Source organism: Numenius arquata, chromosome 4 (assembly GCF_964106895.1).
Source record: "Numenius arquata chromosome 4, bNumArq3.hap1.1, whole genome shotgun sequence".
NCBI classification, from domain to species: Eukaryota; Metazoa; Chordata; class Aves; order Charadriiformes; family Scolopacidae; genus Numenius; species Numenius arquata.
In genome coordinates, this window is record NC_133579.1 from 69,342,349 (window position 1) to 69,367,446 (window position 25,098).

Below are 25,098 nucleotides of genomic sequence, written 5' to 3' on the forward strand. Positions count from 1 at the left end.
TTGTGCATTGATTTCTATAGGAAAGAAGGCACTTAAAACAAAGATAGAGTGCACTTATTAAACTAATGGTAGACCTGGGAGTGACAAGCCTTTTTTTGTTTTTTGTGACTCCCTGTCATACAGGTAACTGCTCTAGGAGTTGTGGAAGACAGCGATCATGTCCTATTCACTCTCTGTCTCCCCTTCATAAAGCAAAAACCAGCAAACAAAACCCCAACCCCTTTGATGCGGAGGTAGCAGTGTACTAGAGCTGACACACTGGCAGAAGCTGCCTGCAGCTTCAGAAAACCTCCCGTAACCAGGTTTCCGCACTGGGGTCTCTTTGAACAGACTGCTTTTTATCAGATACACTGGGGCACCCTCCAAAGACACCTATATCGTTCTTGCTCTGTAAGCCTCGTCAGCCTGCCACATACAAAACAAAACCTATTTGCTTCGTGTAGCTTTAACACTTCAGGAGAAGTGGTGGAAATTGAACTTCAGTCTTAACTCCCCTTGCTGATTTGGTTGGCTGAATTTGTGGAATCCACTTTTTTTAAGGATTTGTTGGATTCCACAAAGTGGATCTTTCTGATGCTGAGAGAGTAAGGGAGTAACTTAACATCTGGCGGGTATGTGGGGGGTGTACTCTGGGAGTGGGGAGCAGAGGGGATGGGGAGGAAGGCTTGACCATCCTTGGCCCCATGCATGCCGGAGGGTCGTGTCGGTGCTCGTTCCTGCATCGTTGCCAGGCTGGAGTCCCTCACAATGTGTCTGGCAGGTCGTGGATCAGCATGGACAGCATTTTGTTCTCTTTGGGGCATGGTGCTTTTTCAAGGATTGTTAATAGAGAGGCTGCAGGAAAGAGCATCCCTGCATTCCTCTTGCAAAAGCAGTGGCATTGGTTACAGACTTTCAGGCAAGCGGCAAGAGAGGCAGAAGCTGTAGGAAAGGGTAGTGCTGTTAGACCAACGGTGGTAGCTTCTCTCCTTCACAGTCATTCATTTAAATAAAAAAATGAGCAATGGCAGTGGGAAGGGAGTTACAGTAAGATAAGCCCATGTTATTTATGAAGAATAGCAGAGACTCCTTACCTATAGCAAGGAGACTGGCATAAAGCCCTGTCTTCTGTCCAGGATATGTATGAGATGAACAATTTCCCCTTTGTTTCTTATTCAAGGGCAAGTTCTAGGCTAACAGGCAAAGCAAAAATCGTGAGGAGTCATGGTTTAACCTGGTCCTGTTGAAACTGATGAGAGCTTTTCAATTGCTGTGTAGCAGGATAAGGCACAATTTAAATATATCCTGACTGGTCTGTGCAAAGGTGCCAAGCTGAGGAAACCACTTAAATACGAAGCCGGTTGGATTTGTATCAGGGAACTGCAGTTTTGAGGGTTGTGTAATGAGTAAAAGTGTGGTACGTGCCTCCTGAAAGGAGCGGAAAACAGGAGAAAAAATAAGTGCCAGTGTTATTTCCAGTGCAGAACGTGGAATAAGCTGGTGCCAAAAACTTCATGCATCTCTTACTGCATGTGACACCAGGAGGAACCATGTCATCTGGATAAAATGTCACGTCATCCCTTGAAGCACAGCCACACTTGCTCCCTGTCCCAGTTGGGAGGGATAAAATATGTGCCACAAGAATACGGGATTCTGTTTGCATGGATCCACGTGTGCTTTGGCACTCAGGTGCTGGTGGAAATTACGCTCTCTAAACTGTGAACTTGTGCTGGATCGCGAGGCCCGTGGCGGCTGCTGCAAGACAGCTTGCAGAATTGACAATACAGCCTTCGGTATCTGAAACACATTTTGGACATGGATGGTCGTCTCATCATGTGTGCCTTGTTAAACACACGTCATAGATGTTATAGATAACATAAGAGAAAATTATTTTAAACAAACAAATTTCAATAAAAGTATATACTTTTAGATATAGCACAGATCAAGATGAGTTTTAAAACAGCTACTTCTTTGTGAGCCTTTTGGATCTGTACTCCAGTGTTTGATAACCCTATTGTTTATGATCAAGACACTTGAAAACCAGCCATGTTTCCTGCAAACCTCCCGACCTTTTTTTTGTTTCTATATCAGACTCAGCTTAGCTTATAAGGGCAAGCATTAAGTTACTTACTAATGCAGTATTTACTTATTTTTGTGTGTGCTTGTGGTTGCTTTTTTCTTTTTTTTAATCTTCTTTATAACTCTCCAGCCCAACGATCTGCCCAAGAACTGCCTCTGGTGGAGAAGCAAAGTACTGACAGCTTTCCTGTTATTGGAGGGAAAAAAATGATATTGACTGGCCATAACTTTCTGCAAGACTCCAAAGTCATCTTTGTGGAGAAAGCGCCAGGTATGTCTTTTCAATCTAGACTCTGGTCTGCCTTTTTTCCCCTGTTTTAAAATCTCTGCCAAACGATGAAAGCATAAATACGGTAATGACATTTTCTTCTGCGTGTAATATGTTTTCCATGTCACTGAGCAAAGCTGGGAAAGTGATCTGAGCCGTGCCTAATGCTGAGGTTTCACACTACGGCAGGTGTAGTTACAGGTAGACAATAGCGACATTGAAAGTTGAAGCTGGGCATTTGTTTTTGTAGCAAACCATGGCTGTACCAGGCAAGACCTGTGAAAGGTGTTTGAAACCTCAAGTGGCATGTCCCCGTAAAAACTGCAAGGTGGTGCATCTTGTTAAACCTTTCTGTAATTTGTGGAAGAGGGATTGGTGTTGCTGGTGATGTGCACGTGCACGTGTCTCCTTGTGTGGCAGTTGAGGCTGGTGGCATTTACAGTGCGCTGGCTGAGGAGGACTTGCACCCCACATGCATTCATTTGAAGGAGATATTTCTGGTTTACCTTGAGGACTGGGGAAGGACTGCCGCTGGCTCCCCCCTTGCATGGTGTTGGTCCCGTGGGTGGTGGGACTGGTCCTTCCAGTGAAGGGTCCCCGGCCAGGCTGAAGCAGGGCAAGCGGCATGGGGTGGGAGCTGGGGCTGGAGCAGGAGGTGTCTGCAGGAGGGGTGGGCTGTCTGCAGAAGCGGTGGGTCACAGGGTGACAATGTGTAAAATGCATGAATGCCCCCGCAGGAAAAGACAGTGGGAGCGGAGCTGTGAGTCAAAGTCAAGCTCTGAAACAAGATCATTAAGGGTAGATTTGAGTCTTGTTTTGGAAAGGGTTTCCGTGGTGCTGGCACAAGCTACAGATTCCTCAGCTGCCGGCTGAACCTCCCCCCCCCTCGAACTTTAAACAGTCTTGGGCGCTCCTCAGGCTGCCAGTGATGGCTGTGATGCTGCACCCGTTTAACCCTCCATGTCCACAAGGTTCCCGCACCATTCCCCTGCCCACGGCCACTGCCAGTGGTGTGGAAAGCTGGGCCGATGGAAGGGATGGCAGAGCAAGCAGGGGTAACTCTGGATGTGAAGACATCTGAGTAGGCACGAACTCAGTGGGCTCAGGGGGAGAGCAGAAGACTTCCCTGAAGTTTCCTGGTGGAGTCGTGGGTTGGCGTGGTTTAAGTCACCAAAAGTGCACGTGGGGTGGAGGTAATGCCCCGGCTCCTCACTGAGAGCCAGTCAGCACTGATCGGGCTGTGTCCATGAGGTGAGCAGAACACCCTTCTTGTTCCTTAAGAAAGTTTAAAAAAAAGGTGGTATTGCAATTTAAAAAACTCCAGAACTTTGTGTAGCGTGAGGGGAGGGAAGAACGTGTCTGTCTACTTCACATTTGAACTTCCTTTGCTGCACAGAAGTGGGTTAGTGTGACATGTCAGGAGCAAAGTCCTTGATCTGTCTCATTACAGGAAGGAAGCCACGTTAAAAGGTGCTCTCCTTCATACTTATTTTCTCTCCTCTTCCTTTATTGAGCTGGAAAAATTTTGAAGTGTCACATCCCAAAGGATTATGCTGGTGATGCTACTCGCCCACCAGCAGGTACTACTGTCTCCCTTAGCATTAAATGCAGCAAAAGCAGGATGTTGACTGTATAGCCCCTTAAATGACAAAAATACAAAACGGGACCAGCCTTGTGCTTCTTAACAAGAGAGTTATCCCCCTTGGGCAAAAGAAATCTGAGGCTGCACAAAGACAGCATATAGATAGAAAATAGTTTATAGAAGCGACATTTTTTAAATATTGTGAGAGATGAAGGAGCGTACTGCTGCACACTGGCTATGCTGATGAGGGAGAAAGTGATCAAAAGGCCTTGCTTGTCACACTGAAAAACTCCTGGGGTGAACTCCTTGGGTTTTGCAGATGGACCAGTGCAGGAGCGTCTCTTCTACATGAAAGCACCACTGGAGATCTCCCTGTGCTCTTCCCCCTGGCATGGAGTGGGGGGAAACGCCGCAGGAGTCAGGCAGTGAGCTGCTATCATTGAAGTGTGATCAAGGTCATTAAGTCAGGATTGAAAGATCTGATCTGAAACTGTCCTGCCTGGCTTTAGTAGTCTCACGGTAGATTTGTTGCGGTTGCAGGGCAGTGCTGCCTGGTGGAGGTACGCTGCAGGGGCCGAGCTTTTGAAGTCGAGATCGTTCAGCATCTCTGGAAGATGCCGTCGTGTCACTAGGAACGACACACAAAAAGCCAAGTTGCCGGCTGATCTCGGCTGAGCAATTCCTAGAGCTTCTGCGATGAGTTGTTTGCTGTGTTGCCTACCAGCTCGATGCATTGGAAACCAGTAAGCGCGGTGCATGGCTGTCTTGGTGGCAAAGTGCTCTGGCTCAATTTTTGGGCAGAGTCCCCGTATTTCATGTCGAATGCACAAGCATTACCAGCCTTCACTTTTGAAAACCAGCACGCGGTGTTTCTTTCTCTTTCAGCTCTTGCACATCTATGAAAGTAGGTCAAGAGAGGGAACACCAGCATAGTTTCTCTTTCTCTTAGAAAGCTGGTTATGAACTTTTGTGATTAGCTGGAGACATTCATTAGTTTTGCTGCTGTTAGCACTTTTGTTTTTGAATTCAAAATGTTAATCACGTTCCTGGTGGGTAGCAGCCAAATGCAGCTATTACAAAGTAATAGATCACAGGAATCATTGCACTCATAAAGAGAACGTATCTTTTGTATAAAATTTAAATATTATACTACATGAGCTCATGTCTTCAGTCCTCACTCGGGCAGAGTCCCCAAGCCGGAAGGCAGTCTCTGGGAGCTCGTCTAATTCATGCTAGTCTGCATACTTAATTGGTTAACGCAAAGAGTTTGAGAACACTTTTTGTTTGCCCTTCCCCCTCCCCCCCCCATCTGAATAATTTCTTTAAGTCTGCATAGTGCATTGTGGTCCGCTGAATGTTTTTCCAAGCGTGAGTCCCAAGCTCTCCGTCTTCAGGGCTAGCCCTCAGCTGTTGTAGTCTCTGGAGGAATGGCATTATCCTGGCCTCCATGCGTGGGGAGTCTGTCTGAGCCGTGACTCATACAAGAGGGAATCCCTGAAGAATGATCAAATCAATACTTCAGCTGGGGAGGCAGTGGCTGTAGTGCTTTCAGCTTAACCCCTTACTGGCTGCTTTTTTAGCCAAGAAGCATATGAGACAGAGCAAAATATACTTTGCAGCCCTGTGGCTCTGCGTCTCGGAGGGGAGGCGCGAGGCAGGGAGGGATGAAGGCGCGCTGAAGGGACGGAGGGAGGAGCGCTGTGAGGAACTCCTCTGGAAGGAGAACCCCTCACAGTGTGGTCCAGCGTTTAGGCAGAAGGCACTCCTTTGGATGAATAATGAGTCTTTTCAGAAGTGGACTAAAATTTGCTCAAGCCTTTTACAGTACCGTAAAAAAGTTCTGATGTGTTGAAACGAGTCCTTATTTTATGGGATTTTGGTCAATGTTTTATTGCTTGCACATCAAACCATATTTTCCAGCGATGAACGATGGTATAAAACGACCGTCCAAGAAGCCAAGCGGTAGTAAAAATGTGAATGCTGAATGTGCCTTGAGAGGTTCACTCTTTTAAATTCAGAATTTCCTTAGTCTGGGGAGTCCCATGATGATTTTGTCTCTTGGAAATTACACTAATACTCGTTTATCTTATCTTCTTTCACTTTCTGTCTCTCTTTGTAGTCATGCTTTTCTCGAGTTTCAGAAGGGTCTTGTAAGTCTGGGTGTCCTGGTTGTTGGGTGCCGGGTTTAGGATGCCCAATAAGAATCTGTTTTTCATCAGAATTAGTACTTTCTAAAATATAAAAAAGCCTGCAACTTTTTACTGGCCAGGCCCTTGATGGTATTCGCCGTGGAGGCAAGGTGTGTGCTTTAGTTACAAGAGTGGGCGAAATGAAATTGATGTTTGTTAGCTGTGGGAGGAGGTGTTTGGCTAAGATGGACAAAATGTTTCCTGTCTAACACACGCATCTGCAAGAGCCACGGATTGTGCTCTGGAATTATAATAAAAGACACTGATTTATTTACTTACCTTTTAAAAACTTTTTATTTAATCTCTAGTTTACAAATGTGCCAAGCAACAAAAATCTTGAGGGAAGTTCAGAAAATGCAGAGGTGTTTGGAGAATGTGTTTTAAGGACTATATTTCTGTCAGCTACAACAAAGTTTGGTAACAATGTCTGCAAACACTGTGTATTTGTTTTCAAAGCTAGTTTTTGGAAGGTAATGCGAGTTACTGAACACAGAGCAGCATAAAAGCCTAACAAAAATCACCAGACTGCTGGCTTCTAGTAGGTCAGATTATGATTAGTGATCTATAAAACTGAGTGTGGTGGAAAAATCCTACTTTCTCTTCACTCGGTTCACAAAATGTTTCCTGTAACTGACAAGTGAGAGCTCATTGATGAGACACGAAGCTGATATCCCAGGCACCAAAGCAGAGGAAAGCTGTGGGTACGTCTTCCTGGCACGCGCTGGGATTCTTGTAGAGTTGCCCAAGATATTTTGGGATTTAGAAAGAGTCTTGCACTAAGATTTGAAAGAGTTAATCTACCCTGAAAATTGCTCCTTGCTCAAAAATTGCTCCTTGCTCCTGTAGCTGGAATGGTTTTGGCACTGGAATTAGCTCAAGTATTTCTGGACTTCACAGATTTGGCCAAGTCTAGACATACCTAAGAGATCAGGTTCAACTGACTGAAATCTTCATTATTAGCAAGTTGTGATCTATGGGAAGAAATGGATATTTGGGGCATCATTATTAACTGTCATTCAGTTGAGTTTCCACTGGTGAAGTTAAAGCTCCAAACCCATTTCTTTGCTTTTGTGCTTGGTGACCAGAGCTCAAGGCAAGAGTTTTAAAGAGGGAAAAGGCAGAAATGTAACACCCAACTTCACTACAGGATTAGTTTCTCAAATAACACTGACTTTGAAATTCTGATTCTGGGCTGTTAATGGTGAGGGCCGTGTTGTTCTGGCCAAAGGCCTGCATTTGAGCTTCCTTCTGACGAATGCCCCTCCCTGAAGATGCGTCACTGTCTTTGATGGACATTAATAGAGTTCACAATTTGTAACGCTGTATCTCTGAGTAACTCCAGGCTTACAGACTTCAATGGTTTTGAACACGTTAATTACTAGGCCTTCAAATCAACAGTGATCCTACCACCTACACACTGTAAGATAACTGCATAATATCCTCAGCTATTGTGCCCAAAGCCTTTGAAACTCAAGTTCCTGAAAGACAGAGAAGCAGACAGCACCTATGCGACATTTCCTCCAGGGATTTCTCTCTTTTTGAATATTTTCAAACGGGTGAAGAGTTTTTCAGATTTAGTTATGGCTTCAGACTCTTCATTCTGATGTTGTTTTTATTTTTTTAAATGGATTTTTCTGTCAAAACTGTTCCTCTTCCCTGCTGGAACAGGTTTTGCTCTTAAAACATGAAGGCGTTGACATGGCATGGTAATAGTTATACTAGAGCAGATGAAAGATAGCTGGGTGAAATCACCAGATTTTTGGGTGTATATGCCAAAGGAAATCGCTCAATTCTGTAAGTATTTCAGATGGGAAAACTTAGAGTTTGCCTCCCGTTAGATGTGTGGTCAGGCTTCGTCAGCCAAATGTTTGCACAAAATAAACGTGATATGGAAAAGAAGGAAGTTGGATGAAGCATTTCACAGGTTTTTTTGTTCCTCTCAAATTTCACTGTCTGGCAAAGATTAGAATCAGTCAGTTGCTGTTTTAAGGTACAAATGTCAGTCTGAGAAATTAAATTCTGTTTCCCCTATGTTGTGTGAGCAAAAATTACCTTATGACAGGTAACTCCAATGGAGTATTTTAGTTTCAAGAGAACTTACAAGAAGTTCTGGAAAACGATATGTTGACAAAACATTTGAGCGGCATGTGGATGGAATGGATGCGTTGGGGAAGCATGTGGGCTTTTTGGTTTGACTCAGCTACACTTAGGAGATCAGGGTTTGGAGTCTGTTTTGACGTGATGGGATGGGATGTGGAGACGGGTGACCTGAGTCTTGGCAGAGCTCCATTTGGTAAAAGATCTTACATTCTCAGAGATCTTTCCATTGCTCTTTCCACTGGCAGTAGCAGTCACAGTTTGGGGGGCAACTGTCCAAAAAGGGGTCATGTTTCACACTGCTAATCATACTGTAGCTCACATAATAAATAAGCAAGTGGCAAAACTCCCTTTCCCCCTCTAATCAGACGGACAGATACTACATAATTTTGTCTTTGTCTATTTATCCAAGTTCAGGACACAGGTTTCAGTTGGCAGTGAGTGGTTGCACGCTGACTCATGCGCAGTGAAGTTAAAAATTCTGGAAACTCGATAAACTGGAAACTTCAAAGGCATACACGTTGGGAGCACGGAGTTCACGTGAAGGTCACTTGAACCTATTTCCTAGAGATGTATTGATAGCTGAAGGGGTTTCTGGCCACTGCCCAGAAATAGATATCCTTGGGCAAATAGTGTCATCAAATGGTGGAGTCATTTGATGGTGGAACCCTTTCACGCACATGCAGGAGCAGTGATGTAGCTTGCAGGAAATGTCAGCACATTTCAGTTTTTCCTGGCTGTTTAGTCTAGGGAATGGCGAAGACAGAGCGGGACAGGAGCCATACGCAAGAGATGGTATCAGCAGCATGAAGCCTCATCCAGGGGTGTCGCTCTCACAGTGAAAAATGAGATCAATCAATCACACTTAGCGTGGACAACAGAGAGTAAGGAATAACCATATGGTCTCTAGTTAAAAGTAACTTGTCTGAGTAATCCTGTAAATTTTTAATTATTACAGAAACTGTGACTGAATGCTTGAAGTTTATTCTTTCATGTCTTTGCCAGACTAAGTGGCTTCAAGCAGTTGTATCTGTGAAATCAAAGCTTTGTCTCTGAACTTTTATAACTAGCACAAGATTTCGGCTAGTTTTTACTGTTACTGTTCCAGTAGGATCCTCTGTCCAAACGCACAGGAATTCACAGCTCTTACCAGAAAGCTGAGAGTCCAGTGAAGCAATCAGTGCCCAGAGGCAGTAGAGGAACGGAGTGTGGTGGGTTGACCTGGGCTGGCTGCCAGGCACCCACCAAGCTGCTCTCTCACTCCCCTTCCTCAACAGGACAGGAGGGGGAAAAGAAGATGAAAAAGCTCATGCGTCAAGACAAAGACAGGGAGATTGCTCACCAGTTAACTATTGCAGGCAAAAGAGATGCCGCTTGGGGAAAATAATTTATTGCCAATGAGAAATAGAGTGGGTTAGCAAGAAACAAAGGCAAAACTAAAAACCATCTTTACTCCCTCCTCCCTTCCCAAGCTCAACTTCACTCCTTCATTCCTAACTTCTATCTCCTCCCCCGGGTGGTGCAGGGGGTCAGGGAATCACAGAATGATACAGGGTTGGAAGGGACCTCTGGAGGTCATCTCCTCCAACCCCCCTGCCAAAGCAGGTCCACCCACAGCAGGTTGCACAGGAACGTGTCCAGGGGGGTTTGGAATGTCTCCAGAGAAGGAGACTCCACCACCTCTCCGGGCAGCCTCTTCCAGGGCTCTGCCACCCTCACAGGAAAGAAGTTCCTCCTCATGTTTAGATGGAACTTCTTATGTTCAAGTTTGTGCCCATTTCCTCTTGTCCTGTCCCTGGGCACCACTGAAAAAAGACTGGCCCCATCCTCTTGACACCCACCATTTGAGTATTTATAGGCATTGATCAGATCCCCCTTTAGTCTTCTCCAGACTAAAAAGACCCAAGTCCCTCAGCCTTTCCTCGTGAGAGAGATGCTCCAGGCCCCTAATCATCTTTGTGGTCCTCTGCTGTACCCTCTTCAGCAGTTCCCTGTCCGTCTTGAACTTGTGGGTCCAGAACTGGACACAGTGCTCCAGATGGGGCCTCACCAGGTCAGAGTAGAGGGGGAGGGTGACCTCCTTCGACCTGCTGGTGACACTCTTCCTGATACGTGGGCTGCGGTCAGTCAGTCCACGGCAGCTCCTCTCTGCCACTCCTGGCTTCCCTGCCCCAGCATGGGTCCCTCCCAGGGGAGACAGTCCTTTATGGACTGATCCAACGTGAGTCCTCTCCATGAGGTTCAGTCCTTCAGAAACAGATGGCTCCAGTGTGGGTCCCACACAGCTGTAGTTCCTGCCAGAGATCCTGTTCCAGGAACATGGGCTCTGCACAGGCTGCGAGGTGCGTATCTGCTCCACTGTGCTTATCTCCATGGGCTGCATAGGGCCAACCTGCTTCACTGTGATCTCATCTATGGGCTGTAAGGTAATCTCTGCTCAGGCGCCTGGAGCACCTCCTCCCCCTCCTTCTTCACTGACCTTGGTGTCTGCAGAGTTGTTTCTTACATATTCTCACTCCTCCTCTCCCAGCTGCTTCTTAAATCCGTTGTCAGAGAGGCGCCACCAGCTTTGCTGATGGCCTCAGCTTCGGCTGAGCTGGAGCTCCATCGTGAAGCTGGTGCTGGCTCTGTCTGACCTAGGGGCAGCTTCTGGCATCTTCTCGCAGAGGCCACCCATGCAGTACCACCGCTACCAAAACCTTGCCAAAGGGATGCCTCCAAAGTACTTAGTTTTTTGGAAGATCATCTGCATCTTTTGGAAAAGCACAACTGCTTGTCTCTTGTTGCTTCCCTGACATTATTAAGAGTTGGTTCATGTCTCAGGTGGGCATCACAGGAAAAGTGGGGAGATTTGAGGGAAGAGGAACATGTTCCTTGTAGGTCTGTTGAGGGAATAAGATTACACCTTCAAGAGCAATGTGGAAGAAAGTACAATGACATTTAAGAGAGTAATAGAGAGGTGAGACATTTTCAAGGTGTGTCTTGTTGCAGGGAAGCTGATGTCAAGGCAGATGATCAGAGGAAAGGAGGAGAGACCTCTAAGATTAAGCCTGACCTTGGACAAGAAAAACAAGAAAAGGGACAGGAAGGGGACAATGAGATGGAAAAAATAAAAATCCCATTCAAAAGCTTATGGTTTAGACTCTGCTAAAAAGTCATGAGGCATTGCCATAATGAGATGTCTCCAGAAGAGGAGAAGCTGTGGCCATATAGAAAACAGTAAGAATTAGTGTCTTAAAAAAATAATCAAGACAGAAGAATTGAAAGCACTTGGCTCAAACTTACATCTCAAGATGAGAAAGAAGTAGGGGTGTAGCTATAGTACAGGTGGTGGTGTTGACATCAAGCACAGAAGAAGGAGAGGAAAAGAATTGTTCATGGAAGGAAAATTTGGAACTGGCTGTGAAGTTTGTTACTCCAGTAGTCTCTGAGAAAATATGAGGCAGATTAGACTGAAGAAGACAGACCAGGAATATTTTACTCAGTTTCAGCTGCAAAGCCACAGGTTCAGCCTAGTAGACGTTCTCAGAGGAAAGTAAAATGGTGAAGACAAGGAGATGACACAAATGTAACCAAAGACAGAGTGAAGTATTGTCATGACTGATGGTGGGTGGCTGTGCTGGGTGTGCTTGGTTCAATTTGCCTGCTCTAGAGAGATTTTGCAGGGATGTCAAGCTGCAGTTTTACTTGGAAGTTGAGTGTCTTAGACCTGGAATTACTGAGAATTACTGAGTAAAACCCTCAGACCAATGGTAGGTTGAATAGGGGGAGGTGCCAGAGAGCACAAATTGCATAAACAGCTTCCATTCTGCTGAAAATAGGATCTGGCAGATCATTCCAATGGCTTTGGCTCAAAATGAACCCTGATCAGTCAGTTGTCAGTACTGTGCCTCCTTTTAATTACTTGGACTAAAATTAAAGTTAATTTGCAAACACTTGAACTCAGAATAATTAAGTCTGCTAGACATACTGTGGTAAAAGCAGCTAAAAAGGCTCACTGTTCAGGCAAAGTGAGTCCCTCAGCTTTTGACTTGCCCAGCTGAGCAACCAGAGAGGAAACGCATGTCTGGCACAGATGCCGAAGTACGGTAAGATGCAGTTTGTACTGGATTCCTATCACCTGGTTGCTGCATGACATTTTTATTCTTAATTTAAGATAAAAAAGAGAGAAGAAGTAACTTGAGAGCATCATACGCATGACAGGCACACCTAAGTCTACCTAATATTCAGCTCAATACTGCAAAAATGTATAGCTGAGGGAACGGACAAAATCTGTATGCTGCAAAAATGCTTGTGAGGAGACACAAACAAATATAGCAGCTTTGGTACGGAAATACAAACATGTCAGTTATGCACGAACCCTGCTGCGCATGGGCTGATGCATGCCAGAGGACATGCCAGGGATGGGGGAGCAAAGCTGCGGGGGAAGTCTCCGTAGCAGCACAATAGGCTGTGAGGAGGGCAGAGAAGAACAGCTGGGGTCTTCCTGGCAAGGAATGATAAGGTAGGTGAAAATCAGACCAGCTGTGTGGTCTCAGAGCAAAAGTAGTGGAAGAGCAAAGGGGAGACCAAGGTGGAGGCAGGTGGGGGTGAGGTGCTGGGCAGCAGGCAGGCCATGGCACCAGCAGGAGCAGTGACAGGAGGTGGAGCTGCTCTGCAGGTGGCTCTGGGCACACAGAAGACCAGGAGGCATCTCCCTCCTCACAGAGAGAGCCCTAAGAGACAGCAGATCTAAGGAGGATGAAGTGCTGTTGAGGGGATCAAAAGAAAGGTCCTGGCTGCTTACATTGCAGGTACTTATTCCCTGCTCCCTCTGTGTTTACGAACGTTTCCTCCTCTCTTCCTGCCCCATCTTCCCTGTACGTCCCACGGCAGACTGCTTTGCTGGTATTGGTTCATCATTATAGCCTATCCCTTGCAAATGTCTTTAAAACCTACACTGGTGTGTAAACACGGGCATAGACCCCCACCCACAGATTATTTGGCTTGCTGGAGAAATGTTGTTCACGGTAAGACACCTGTAAGACCAGCCTAGAAAAGTGCCCTGGCTCCTTGTGGCATCCCCAGATCCGAAAGGCTGCTGCCTCTGGAGCGAAATCTGGCAGTATTATGCCCATGCCAATGCGTACCCGCCGGCAGGTGAGACAGCACCAGTGGGTCTGATGGCAGGCTGATGGCATCTCTGCACAGAACTGGGTGACTCTGAATGACGAGACTTTGCCTAAGTCTTCATCCTTTTCTCTGGCTGGAATCCCATCCTTTGCTTCCAGACCTGCTCACAGATCAGTCGCCTCAGTGCTGAGAGTGTAGTTCCCAGGGAAAAGGGGTTGGGGTGAAAATTGAAAACTTGCAAATCCTTTACTCCTAAGGGATTTTGAATATGATTAACAGGGCCAAATAGGAAGGTGGACAATCTTTGCAGAGCCCCTCAAAACGATGCTTTATAATCATTCTGCATTGCCTCTGTGCCCTGCCTGTTGTGGACATGTTAAAGTAATCTGGGATGTAATATAGGCGTTATTGTTTAGGGTAATCTCGCAACACATTAATCAAATAGTGGGTTCCTTTGGGAGGGTAGAGCTACTTTCACCATTTTACGTGCAATATATGAATGTAAATACAGATTTACAGTCCAACCAGTGCAGTCAAACTCTGTTGAGCCACAGGCTTGAAGAGTATAAAATGTACAGCGTGTACAGGCAGTGAAATCCTAGATAATGTCTATTCTTCTCATATCTCAAGCGAACACAGGACTACTAAAGAATATAGACTGTTTTAACCTCTTGTAGTAAAGTGAAATCACTTAAATATATCTGAACGCTCCCATTATGCCCATTTCATAGAAGCGAGGTTTAAGTGGTTGCCAGATGTTATACCCTCCTGAGTTTCCAGGCTTGGAGCTTTTCTGGTGCTGTATATTCTTCCCCCTTTCTGCCATCCATCGGTCTGTAAAGAAAGTCATGCTGGTGGTGTGACTGTTGTGAGCTTGCGAACCCCTGGCGCTGCGCTTGCAGTTCCCTGGGGCACGAAGGTAAACTCAGCCCAGGAAAGCCTTGGGGATCTTTCCTGGTGGGCAGCGAGGAGGGGAAGACGGTAGAAAAATTTCTTTGGAAAGTCTTCACAGCTCTTTGTGTTGCTCTTCCATGAAGAAAATCCCTACGTCGTGGTCTGCCAGGCTTTGTGTGTAGATAGCTGGTGCCGCTAGGTTTACTCAACTACTTTTTAGGGCTGCTTCTGTGTTAAAACAAGCCTCTACAGTGCCTTTTTATGTGGAAATCTTGAAGCTGGGTGTGGTGGGGAAGCCGCTCGGTGACTCATACTGCAGGGAATTCCCTGATGAATTGGAGTATTTTTACTTCTGGACTTGTGCGCAGTTTCCTTTAAGGCTGGAGCGAGCGGCTGATAAGAGCAAGCTACAAAGGCCCGTTCACTGTTCAGCTGCCGCCTGTTAAAACAGGGTGTTTATGCTTTGCCAAGCTGAAAATCCACCCCACGTAACGCGGTAGGTTCACGGTATTTTCGTCATTAGCGATCCCAGGTGCTCCCGAGTGTCACAGTGCCGGGGGGGGGGGGGGGGGGGGGGGGGCGGAAAAAATAAAAATAGAAACAAGCCAGGCTGAAGCGGCGGGTGGTGAAGTGCACCCAGAGCCGGGATGGCTATAAATAACAGCCATCGGTGTGTAAATGTCAGGCTTCCTGACAAAACCCGGTGTCTTCAGCTGGTAGCAGCGCCGATGGCCACCTGTCAGTGCAGCCCCGAGCCCGGGCACAGTCGGAGAGCCCCTGCGGAACAGGGGGTGTCTCGCTCCCCTGGCACTGGAGGAGGAGGAAGGATTTTGAGGGTCCTTCTTCCAGCCCTTGGCACGAGTCCCCAGGTGAAGCCTTGGCTCTGATGGGACAACTGCTGCTGGCACCGAGGGAGCGGGGACGCTTCCCTGGGGGACTCTGCGTGGAGTCCCCTGTGGTTCTGTGCGCGGATGCTTTGTTTTTATTTCCCTTTTGTAAAAAAAAAACAAAACAAAAACAAAAAACAAAAATACCCACCACAAAATAAAACAGACCCAGTATAATACCTTGACACAACTGTTTAGCTATATAAAGAGATGTCTTTCTGTTCAAAATATCGCGCTATAAATCTTAAAAACACCCAAACAAAGCCAGGCATTTGGTTTGGAGAAGACACTTCTTATTACTCGGTAAAAGTAAATAGCGAAATGAAAGGGAATGAAATGAGACCTTTGGAAAAGCTGTTTTCTCCCTTCTCCCTTTTCCTCTCTGCCTCCTCCTCTCCTTCCTCTCCTGCCTCCGTCTCCCCCCTCCCGCCCCCCCTTCCCCGTATAACAACTGCCCATTTGGGTACGGTAATTCCAGAGAGTAAACTTTAACGGGAATGCCTGAAATGTGTCTGCTTCAGCTTCGTGTTATGTCTGTAATTTGAATTATTTGCATTTTGGAAAGGTATAAATTGCTCTGGTGTACTTTGGTTGGCGGGGGGCCAGGAGGGAGTTGCCTCGGGCCCCGGCCCAGGCGGGCTGCTGCAGATGTGGCAGGCGTACAATGGAAACTTTTGTGGTCGAGCAGCCCTCGCTCCTCCGGCACACGCTGACGGGAGGCGGCATCCCGCCCGCTCGCCGGGGTCCCCGGGTACGGGCGCTGGGGGGCAAAACCCTCCTCTCCGGTGCAGGCAGGTCATCTTGATGCGTCAGGCTCCCACAAACCCTTCTGGAGCCATTATTCCTTTCTCTCTTTTTTTTTTTTTTTTTTTTTTTTTTTTTTTTTGTTAAATTTCAGCTGAACTGTATAAACCTGCAAAACATGTTTACTGTAAGAGGTTGACGTAGTGGTCTAAGGTTTCCCTCCTGGAGCTGATCCCAGTCCGTGGGCGTTGAGATTGAGATTTCCCTGTTGGTTCACCAGACGTAATATGAGGAATTGTCTTTTTTCTTTTTCTTTTTTTTTTTTTTTTTTGGTCTCTGCTTCATAACAACTTTTCCTCCCTGTGTTTTTGTTAAATGAAATGTCACTAGCTGTTAATGAGTTGTCTGTTCCCTGCTTCTTCCCTTTCTTCCCCTTCCCCTTAGTCGCTGAGCTGCAATGGTCTGGACAGTCTCAAGGGAATTTCTTGGAGCGAAACCCGTATTGTTCTTATTAGCTTCCAAAGACGAGCCACGGCTCTGGATTTTTATTTTCCTAATAGTTTAGATTACAGCGTTTAAAATATTTCTGAACAAACTCTCTTTGTCATCATAAAAATTTCAAAAGCGCATAAAGGCAGTGCTGCGTGAAGTAATTGAAAGATTAGCTAGAGATGGAGTCATTTTGAATTTTACTGAAGTATCGGCAGGAAATAAAAAACAGAAACCTGAATCAGATCATTCGTCTTGCAAAGAAGAAATTAAACATAGCAAAAAAACCTGAACTTCTGGTAATCCATTTACAAAGGCAAATTGAACACATGTTAACTACTAGTCTGGACGTCTGTAGATTTTAAAAAAACCCACCAACAAACCCCTTACAAAGCAGAAGTTCCTAGACTTTGCAAAATGTGTGATGGTGTCAGTGCTGTGTTACTTTTACAAATGATCAAATTAATTGGGAGGGGGGGAAGGGAGGGCTACGGGAGGGGGGGGGGGGGCTCTATAGGTGGTGGACGGAGCCGGGGGAGATAAAGGAAGCTGCTCCCAGACAAGGGATGTGTCCCGGCTTGCCGAATTTCAGTCAGGTTTTTTTCTACTGACAGCTCGGGGGAAGCATCTGTTGGATAAATTGTGGAGTGATTGCCAGTCCTCCTGAGAAGTCTGCCTGAATTCTGGCGCTCTCAAAAGGCATCGTTAAGGAGACTCGAGCACGGTCTGGCTGCTCCTTCTCTCCCTGCAGCCGAACGTGGCAGTACCAATTAAAGGGATTCCTTTTCCAGCATCACAGTTTAAAATGTAGGAAGAAACTAAGGGTAGATCTGCTAATTGTTTCCTACAGAACGACCTGCCAAATCCACTGGGCTATTTGTGCTGCAGCTTTCACGTTGCACTTCTTTCCATACGTTGAAAAGAAAGGGGTTTTGGATGTTAAAACAATCGCCAGGGCTAGTGCCTCAGCAGCATTCCTTTCACAGTAGGACAGCTGTACACAAAAATATTATTTACAGACATTTGTAATAAATCAGGCAGTTCTAAATGCGTCACCTCCATCCTGGCCATGAAAGTGAAGAGAGAAGAAAAAGTGCATTCACTCTTTTACCTTGCCGAGAGCTGTTTTTCTAAGGCAGGCCCACGTCTATGTGATGAAGTTCAAAATAGCTAATATTTGCATTTGCATGTCCCGATGCCGCAATAAATATACAAAAGAGATGACATAAAGTCTCAATTTCCCCTTCATTCCGGTGACGTCTGACAATGGTGGGACTTATGAAGCTGCATGTGTCCCCGCTGCCCAACTTAGACAGCAGTCTGCTTGTGGCCTTTCGTACACGTTTGTGTTTTTTTAGGCCTGCAGAATGGAAACCTTACGTTTTGCATTATTTTTCTCATTTCTTTGCTGTTGAGTTTTGAAGCCACGAGGAAGAAGAAAAACCCTGTTATTGACCAGCGACTTCTGTATCAGTGAGGCACAGGAAAAATGACCAGACAAACCCAATTCCTTCCAAAAGACGGGTCCTCAGAAAAAGCGATAGCTGTGGCTTAAATCTATGTTTGCTTGAAAACAGAAATACAGTAAGTTAGGAGGACCCAACACACCTCTAGAAGCGGCTCTAGAAAACTGTAGGTGGGTCCACTGTAGCTGAGCTCAACCAACTTTAAAATGGAGTCTAAAGCTACGTTTCCCAGCCTATGGCCATGCCTTTTGATCCAAGCAGCAGAATTATGACAAGCCAGACTAGGACTGTATTAAAATGAAACGCCGCATGGCTGAGCAGCTTCCTTAATACTGTTTGGTTTGTTTAATATTAATGTTGAATATGACTTTCTGTATAGGTAGTAATCAAAAGGCCTCGTAAGTAGCAGTACTTTTGTCTGAAAGTTTGGGAAGCTTTTGTAGAAGCTTTTGTAGAATAGTTGCGTATTTTGTCCAAACGAGCGGCAGAATAAACTCCCGCTGGCTTTCCCCCATCGCAGTATCATGGCCTCTGGATTGTGGTTCCCCCTTCAAAAAAGCTAAATGGGCTCCCGTCGCGGGCTGCCCAGATGGCCTCCTGGTTGGGCAACGCTTGGTCAATGCTTTTTGAGAGCTGGTTTTCATATATGCAGTGCCCCTTCAAAGAGATTTTTTTGGAAAAGTCATTCTTTTGTAGGCTTGGGAGGGGAAAAAAGGACGGAACTAGATATCTTTTTCTTTTGTCTTTTAGATGGTCACCATGTGTGGGAAATGGAAGCCAAAACCGACAAAGAAATGTGCAAGCCAGTAAGTCTGCCTTAAATATTTTAACATCAAGATGAAAAATATATATTGCCTTCTCCAGCACTGTTACTAAAGAGGGATTTCCAAGGCTTTGGCACAGTGTCTCCCCACTGAAACAGAACAAGTACTTAGGCCTCCCCTCCTGGAAATCTTTCTTTAATAGGAGCGTGGGGTAAAAAGCCTTCATTGGAAGCCATCCCGAAAGTAGGAGAGACCATTTGGAAAATATTTTTTCATTGTCTGGGATGGGCCAGCCCCGTCTGCTCATCTTCTGCCTTGCTGGGTCAGTTCTTCCCTCTGCTCCCAAAGCAATTTCTGATCATTTTCCTTGGCTTTCGTTTACCGTCGGCAGAAGAAATGTGAGTCCCCTCACAGGAGATCAGCCTCACGGTTGGAGAAGTGTGGCTCCCTCAGCCATGACTATAAGTGGGAAATATGGCCACTATTTCACCTCTGCAGGAATACGCAACAGTTTGTTAGCTGCAAACCTGCTGGAGACATGCAGGCAAACAATATAAAGCCCTTCAGCTGAATGCAGGCCAAATGCTAAGACGAGCGTTCCCTTTTATTCTTTCAAAAAGTGCCAAGGGAGGTTTTGATGGTCATAGCAGATTTCACTGTGCGTTTGTGTAAGCTGATGCCCCATCAGCTAAGTCATTCCTTAGCTCCGTGCTGGAGCATTTGGTTTCTGACAGTGGAAGATCATCTACATGCTCTCCAGCCCTTCTTCCTGTAGCGAGATCTCCCGTCCACAGAAACTAGCAAGCTTAAAACTTCCTGAGTTGTTGTATGAAAAAACATTTCACTGCAGAAGATGGAAACATTTGAATAATCATATGCCTGTCCTAATTCTGCTTTCAAAGGAATTTGGTTAAGGGTGAGATATACTGGAGATGACCTGCCAGCCAAGCCATTGTGCTTTCTCCTGCTGAGTTAGTGACCACGATTTGATTGTGGTCCCTGATTCTTTTCAGAGGCGAGAGGGATAGAGCATTGTCCATATGCGGTATCGCATCCAAGGGGAAGAGGTGAAGGCTAGCGTGGTTTGTGAGCCACACTAAAATCTTATTTCCCTACTTCTGGAGTCCTTGGCACAGAGGACACTGAGGGCAGCAGGAGGCCATCCCTGCCCACAAAGCCCACGAGTTCCCCTGCAGAGTGTGTTCCTCCTTGTGAGCCCAGCCGCCTCCTTCTCGGGGTTAAGATGTGAATACTATTGCACAGCTCGACTGCCTTCGTCGTGCCTTGACTTTCTGATTTGTTGCTTTTGCAGAATTCGTTGGTGGTTGAGATACCACCTTTCCGCAATCAGAGAATTACCAGCCCTGTTCAGGTCAACTTCTATGTCTGCAATGGAAAGAGAAAGAGAAGCCAGTACCAGCTTTTCACCTATCTTCCTGCTAATGGTAACAAAATATATTCCTTATCTCTGCTAGTAAAAATGGGAGATAATGATGATTACTTAGAAAGATACATGGCTCTGACAATTCTTTAATAACCTGAGTAATGTGGAGGTATACCTGGTGCTATAAAATGAGAGTGAGAGTCAAACCATGAGAGCTGCCTCTCTCTGCTGCCCACACAAGAGACCGTCTCTGTGGATTATTTTCTTTTGTATAGGTGGCAGAGACCTGTTGGAAGAAGGACTTTTTCTCCTTTTGGGAGCTGAAGAGCCCCAGCACAAACTCACACAAAAACACACGTAGCCACAAATGGTGAGCGTGCTGAGCTCTCTGCTAAGTTGCTGTCAACCCTTGGTCTGACTTTGTGGCCCCAGAGGATACGTTGCATTTGAATAATACTGCTGCATTTGCACCACAGCACTGTAAACTCTGAGCTGGAGGTCGTGTGGGGATCCTCCTTCCAGTCATCCTCCACCTCGCTGTCTTGTGTGGTGGGAAAATAGTGCTCCAGGCTGACGCAGCTCGTGGGTAGTAGTGAAAAGCACAATGTGGATGGAGATCGGAGTGCTCCATACAAAATGCTTCGTGTATAGCAAATGTTCAGAAACATGTGGGCCAGTTTATTTTGAAAGCTTATATTGGTGACTGTGAAGTGACAATGAAGTACTCACGCTAGGTGAATTCCAAGCAGGCTTGTATGAAGATTTTAATAGCAAGTAAATTTAGATATTTTTTTTTTAATTTATTTGAAATGGCTCTTTTTCAAAGAACACTTTTTTAGGGAAAGAAGAAAAAAAAAGGGTGATTGTTTTGTTGTTGTTCTTGAAGGAAGAGGAATTAGAAAAATGATGAGGTTCGTGCTCTTTTGTAGAGTTTCCAAATGAAAATAGTCCTTCTGAGGGAAATTCCCACAAAGCAATACTTGAATCATGTCACATGACTTGAAGAGGCCTGCCAACTTTTTTCAGGTGAAATCCCATAAAATACACATTTGGAATTTCACCTAGTTAGCTTACATGCACTCCAGACTTTTATCGGGACTTTAATTTAAAATAAAAATACAGGAAACCGGACATGGGCAGCTGACTGCTTATTGCATATGTGCCGCATAGCTACGCTTCACTGAATCAGCCCACTTATGCAAACTTCATCCCCAGTGAGTATGTCTGTGTGTATTTAAAGACTGTTCATCTCTTAAATTGGAAAGAGAGGGAGTTGTTATTCTCTTGCACAACACTTCAGCAACAAAAATCTGTTCTAGAGGCCAACAGGTATTGCCTTGCCGTGCAAGTTAGCCTCATAAGTATTTCACATACATGCCTGTTGTTAACTGCTGTCTATTAAACAGCATCTTTCCTCTCCAGCCTTTACATAGGCCATTTTTTACCATTTTATTCTAAACCATGGGAATAGTATTTGCTGCTGCAGAGTTGGTTTACGCTACCACCATTTGATGTTTCATTTGATGTGAAGCGATGGGAATAGCTACCTAGTGACAGGCAACAGAGAACCAGCCGAGGCTTTATTCTGCAAAGACATCTTTAATTATGGTAATTGTTGAAAACATTGGGAACCCTGTTTAGTCTGCTGTACTGATTTAAATTCCTGTGAAATCTTTTTCTTTCAGTGTAGGGAAACCTGAAAGAAAAAATGCAACACCAGAGTAGGGGAAAGAGAAGCAGGTATTGAATAGTAAATATGCCTTCCCCCATTCCTGTTTACTTCTCCACTCACATTCTCTTAATATATATATATATATGTGCATATAGGTAATTGAAAAACATCTTATGTTCTTTGCAAACTCTCTCATAACAGCAGTAAGGCTGAATGTGCTTCTGCAATCATCAGAATTAATAGTTTAGTATGTTTTTATTATGCCTGTGTTGCAGCTGTAAGGTTTTGCCCTGATGTTGCTGGTGGTTGTTTCCATTGTGCCTTTCAAAGGTAGATCTGATCACCTTGACTGTGTCTTTGGAAACCATGCACAGTGACTGAATCAGTCATTTACACTGCTGCATTTCGAGGAGTCATTTTAGGATGTTCTGCTTTACTTCGTTTCAGTCACAACATTATTTTAATGTTTTCAAGACATTGTAGAAAACCAAAGTTTGGCTCGTGAAGAAAAAAATAGTTGAATCAATAATCATTGTGTGATCAGTGTGGAAAAAAAAGTAAAGGAGATAAGTACTATTTTGGTCCAGGTAACACCCTGTCTCTTGCTTAAAAAAATCCCACGAACATAGGAGGTGTAGGTTTTTGACAAGCTAATGTCAAAGTGATCATCAAGTGTAAGATGTGGTTTTAGCCAAATCAGATGGTATCCTGTAAACTTCTGTGCTTTAGGACTAGTCAAAATGCTAACATTTCGTTGCCTACCATAATTTTGCAGGTATTTCTGTGTGAGGGGTCTTTTAAAAGCTGTGTGACACACATTAGAAGTACATTTTACAGATCAACTGGACTGTGCCAAAGCAAAATAGCGTAAATAGACTAGAGCCTAAATAGTGTGTGAGCCTGCTGGCCCTGCTCCTGGGGGGGTGTGGGCACACAGAGATGGTGCAACCAGCGGGAGAGCCATGGGCTTGCTGTACAGTTCCCACCCCGACCACAGAGCAATAGGCTGTTTTTTTTTTTCCTGTAGCTCCTGTTTCTCCTCATTCCCTAGGGGAAAACAGCCAGTGGATCCAGGGACACATGGCCTCGCTCATCCCACCTCCCGTGGATGGTCCTATAGCATCTCCATGGAGTACAGCTCTGTGATGTGCAGCCAGCACAAGCTGCCCTCTCCAGCAGAACGTTACGGTTTCGCCGCCGTAAGGCTTCTCCCGTCCTGCGGAGATATGGCAGGATTGTACTTTTCCTCTGTGTTAGCTGAAGTGTTTTGCAGAGCAGGGACTTACTTGGTGACGATGAGTTCCTGCCTGAGAAATAAAAAAAAAAAAAATATGTAAAAATGAAAATCTTACTGCTCTGTAAATGAAAAGTTTAAATAACAAAACAAAACAGAGAGTAGAGACTTCACAAATGAGAGCCAAGATCTGGCGAATGGGCTTTCTTAAGTCTTTGGCTTGGGACAGACTGTAAACCTAAGTACTCATAATCCACTTTTAATTGAAATTTTGATTTACTGTTCTGCTGAATTTGAGCAATCCCCGAATCCTGTATTAGCCCATATTGTACAGAAGTGACTGTAATGTCTTTTTTTTTTTTTTAAGTATTGCTTCAGTATTACGCATTGCTGAGCAATTGCATATCAGTTTTTTGGTTTTGTCCTGGAGCTTGCAGGCTGTAGGCTCTTGAGACTCCTCCTCAGACATGCCTGTCACAGAAATATGAGTAGTTTCTATACCATTCTGGCACAGGTGAATTCCCACAGCTCATATGGTAAGTACTATTACGTTTTGCATTGCCACATCCCACCAGAATGTGAGGAGAAAGGCGCAGGACTGGATGCTGCAGTCAGGAGTCTGAGCAAAGCACGATGAGCAGACGCTTGGATATCCGGCTTTTAATGTCTCTCCACTGCTGCAGCTCCGTGCAGACGTGCTCTGCCACTCCGTTATGCACAGCAGAACATTTCGGAACACCATTGGTGAACCCCACATTTGTGAACCCTACCCTCTAGAAAAACACTTGGTTTTCTTTTCTGTTTATGACTGCATACCACTTTGCTTCTATGAATTTATTATACCATTGCCCCAATATGCGTTTCAAACAGGGGGAGTCCGTTTGAAGTTCTGAAATCACTATATGTAAGCGGTAGCATTTGAGGTATAAACTGATCTGGAGAGGCTGAAGAAGCACACAAGCAATCAGATATGTGTGCTGTGGTTCCAGATTCCGTGCTTTCATCTGCTAAGTAAGCTGAAGGAGTTCTCCAGCTCAGAAGACATTAAGCAACACACTGAATGATAAGAGTTAGATCTCTGTTTATTCAGATTTCTTTTAAGTAGGTACATCAAAATAGAGGAAACATGTTCAAGAACTTATTTTTTGCAGATAGGAGTGAATGCTCTCTATGATTTCTGTTATCTAATGAATATTGATATCGGGAGCGGTGATCAAGAAAAGTTTTTCTTTGAATTTTGTTTAGAGAAGTAGTGATATTTGACTAAGCAAAGACAGGCTAGTTTGTCTAGGAAATATTTACTAAGATGGGAAAAGGAAAGTTGATGTGTTTCTTTCACTGGAATGAAAAATACGCTTTTGCAGAGTTGATGATAAAGTATTTCCGGTTTCTGTTTCTCTCAGGCTTCTTAATTGTCAAAGCATTATTAAAAAAATCGTTTCGCTACTTCATTATTAAAATGGTGTTGATATGCTGAGTAACTTTTTTATTTTGGAACGCGTTTTGCCGCCCGCAGGGTCAGGTTTCCAAGCGCACAGGCTCCACGCTGCAGTTCCTTCGCCTCCCCGCAGGCACCTGCACCGGCCCCCGGGGTGCCCAGCTCCTCTGAAAGCCCGGCCACGTAGACGAGTGACTTGGTGGGGACGGAGGTCCCTTGAATCTGTGGGTGCGGAGCTGTGCTGACAGCCTGCCTGTGGCGACGAGGGGTGGGGAGCTGGTGGTGTGCCCCTGGAAAGGGCGAGGGGTGCCCATGGCCGGCATCCTCCTCTCTTCCTGCCCCTTGCGCTAAAATTATCCCCGGCCTGCCCTTGCAGACGGGTGCGATCAGCAGTTTTCTAGTGACTGCACCGAGCAGCCCTGCCTCCGTTTCACCTCGGCTCTTCCGCCCGCAGCTCGCTTTCTAAGTCAAAAGGCGACATGGGCCGCCTTGGCAGTAAAACAATAAAACGAGGACGCAAGGCGTTGCCACCATCATGTGCTGCTGAGCACGGCTCGCGCCGATCATCTCCTGACACCTCTCAGCTCTTGAGTAGGTGCTGAATTTTCATGCTCGAGGCTGGCGAAATTACCAGTCTGCGAAATGGTGGTAATTTGGGGGTGGTTGGGGAAGCGAGGCCAAATTCAGGGCCTGCTCTGTGAGGGGATCCTCACCTGCGGCCTCCTAGCCAACATGGCCACTGGCAGCTGGGCCGTGGCAGTAGCGCCTCACCACCGGCCTGGGTAGCTGGAGCAAGAGGCATGGAGGTTACCCAGGCCCA

The 25,098-nt window shown here is 45.5% G+C and overlaps 1 protein-coding gene across 1 annotated transcript in view; it reads left to right on the plus strand.

Annotated features, from left to right (window-relative positions):
• Positions 1-25,098, plus strand: part of NFATC1 (nuclear factor of activated T cells 1) — a 112,984-nt gene that overhangs the window by 47,105 nt on the left and 40,781 nt on the right. Inside the window, exons 6-8 of the mRNA XM_074146910.1 lie at positions 2,189-2,329; positions 18,537-18,592; positions 19,863-19,995. Of these exons, the coding sequence (XP_074003011.1) occupies positions 2,189-2,329; positions 18,537-18,592; positions 19,863-19,995 (330 nt within the window). The remainder of the gene's footprint in view (positions 1-2,188; positions 2,330-18,536; positions 18,593-19,862; positions 19,996-25,098) is intronic.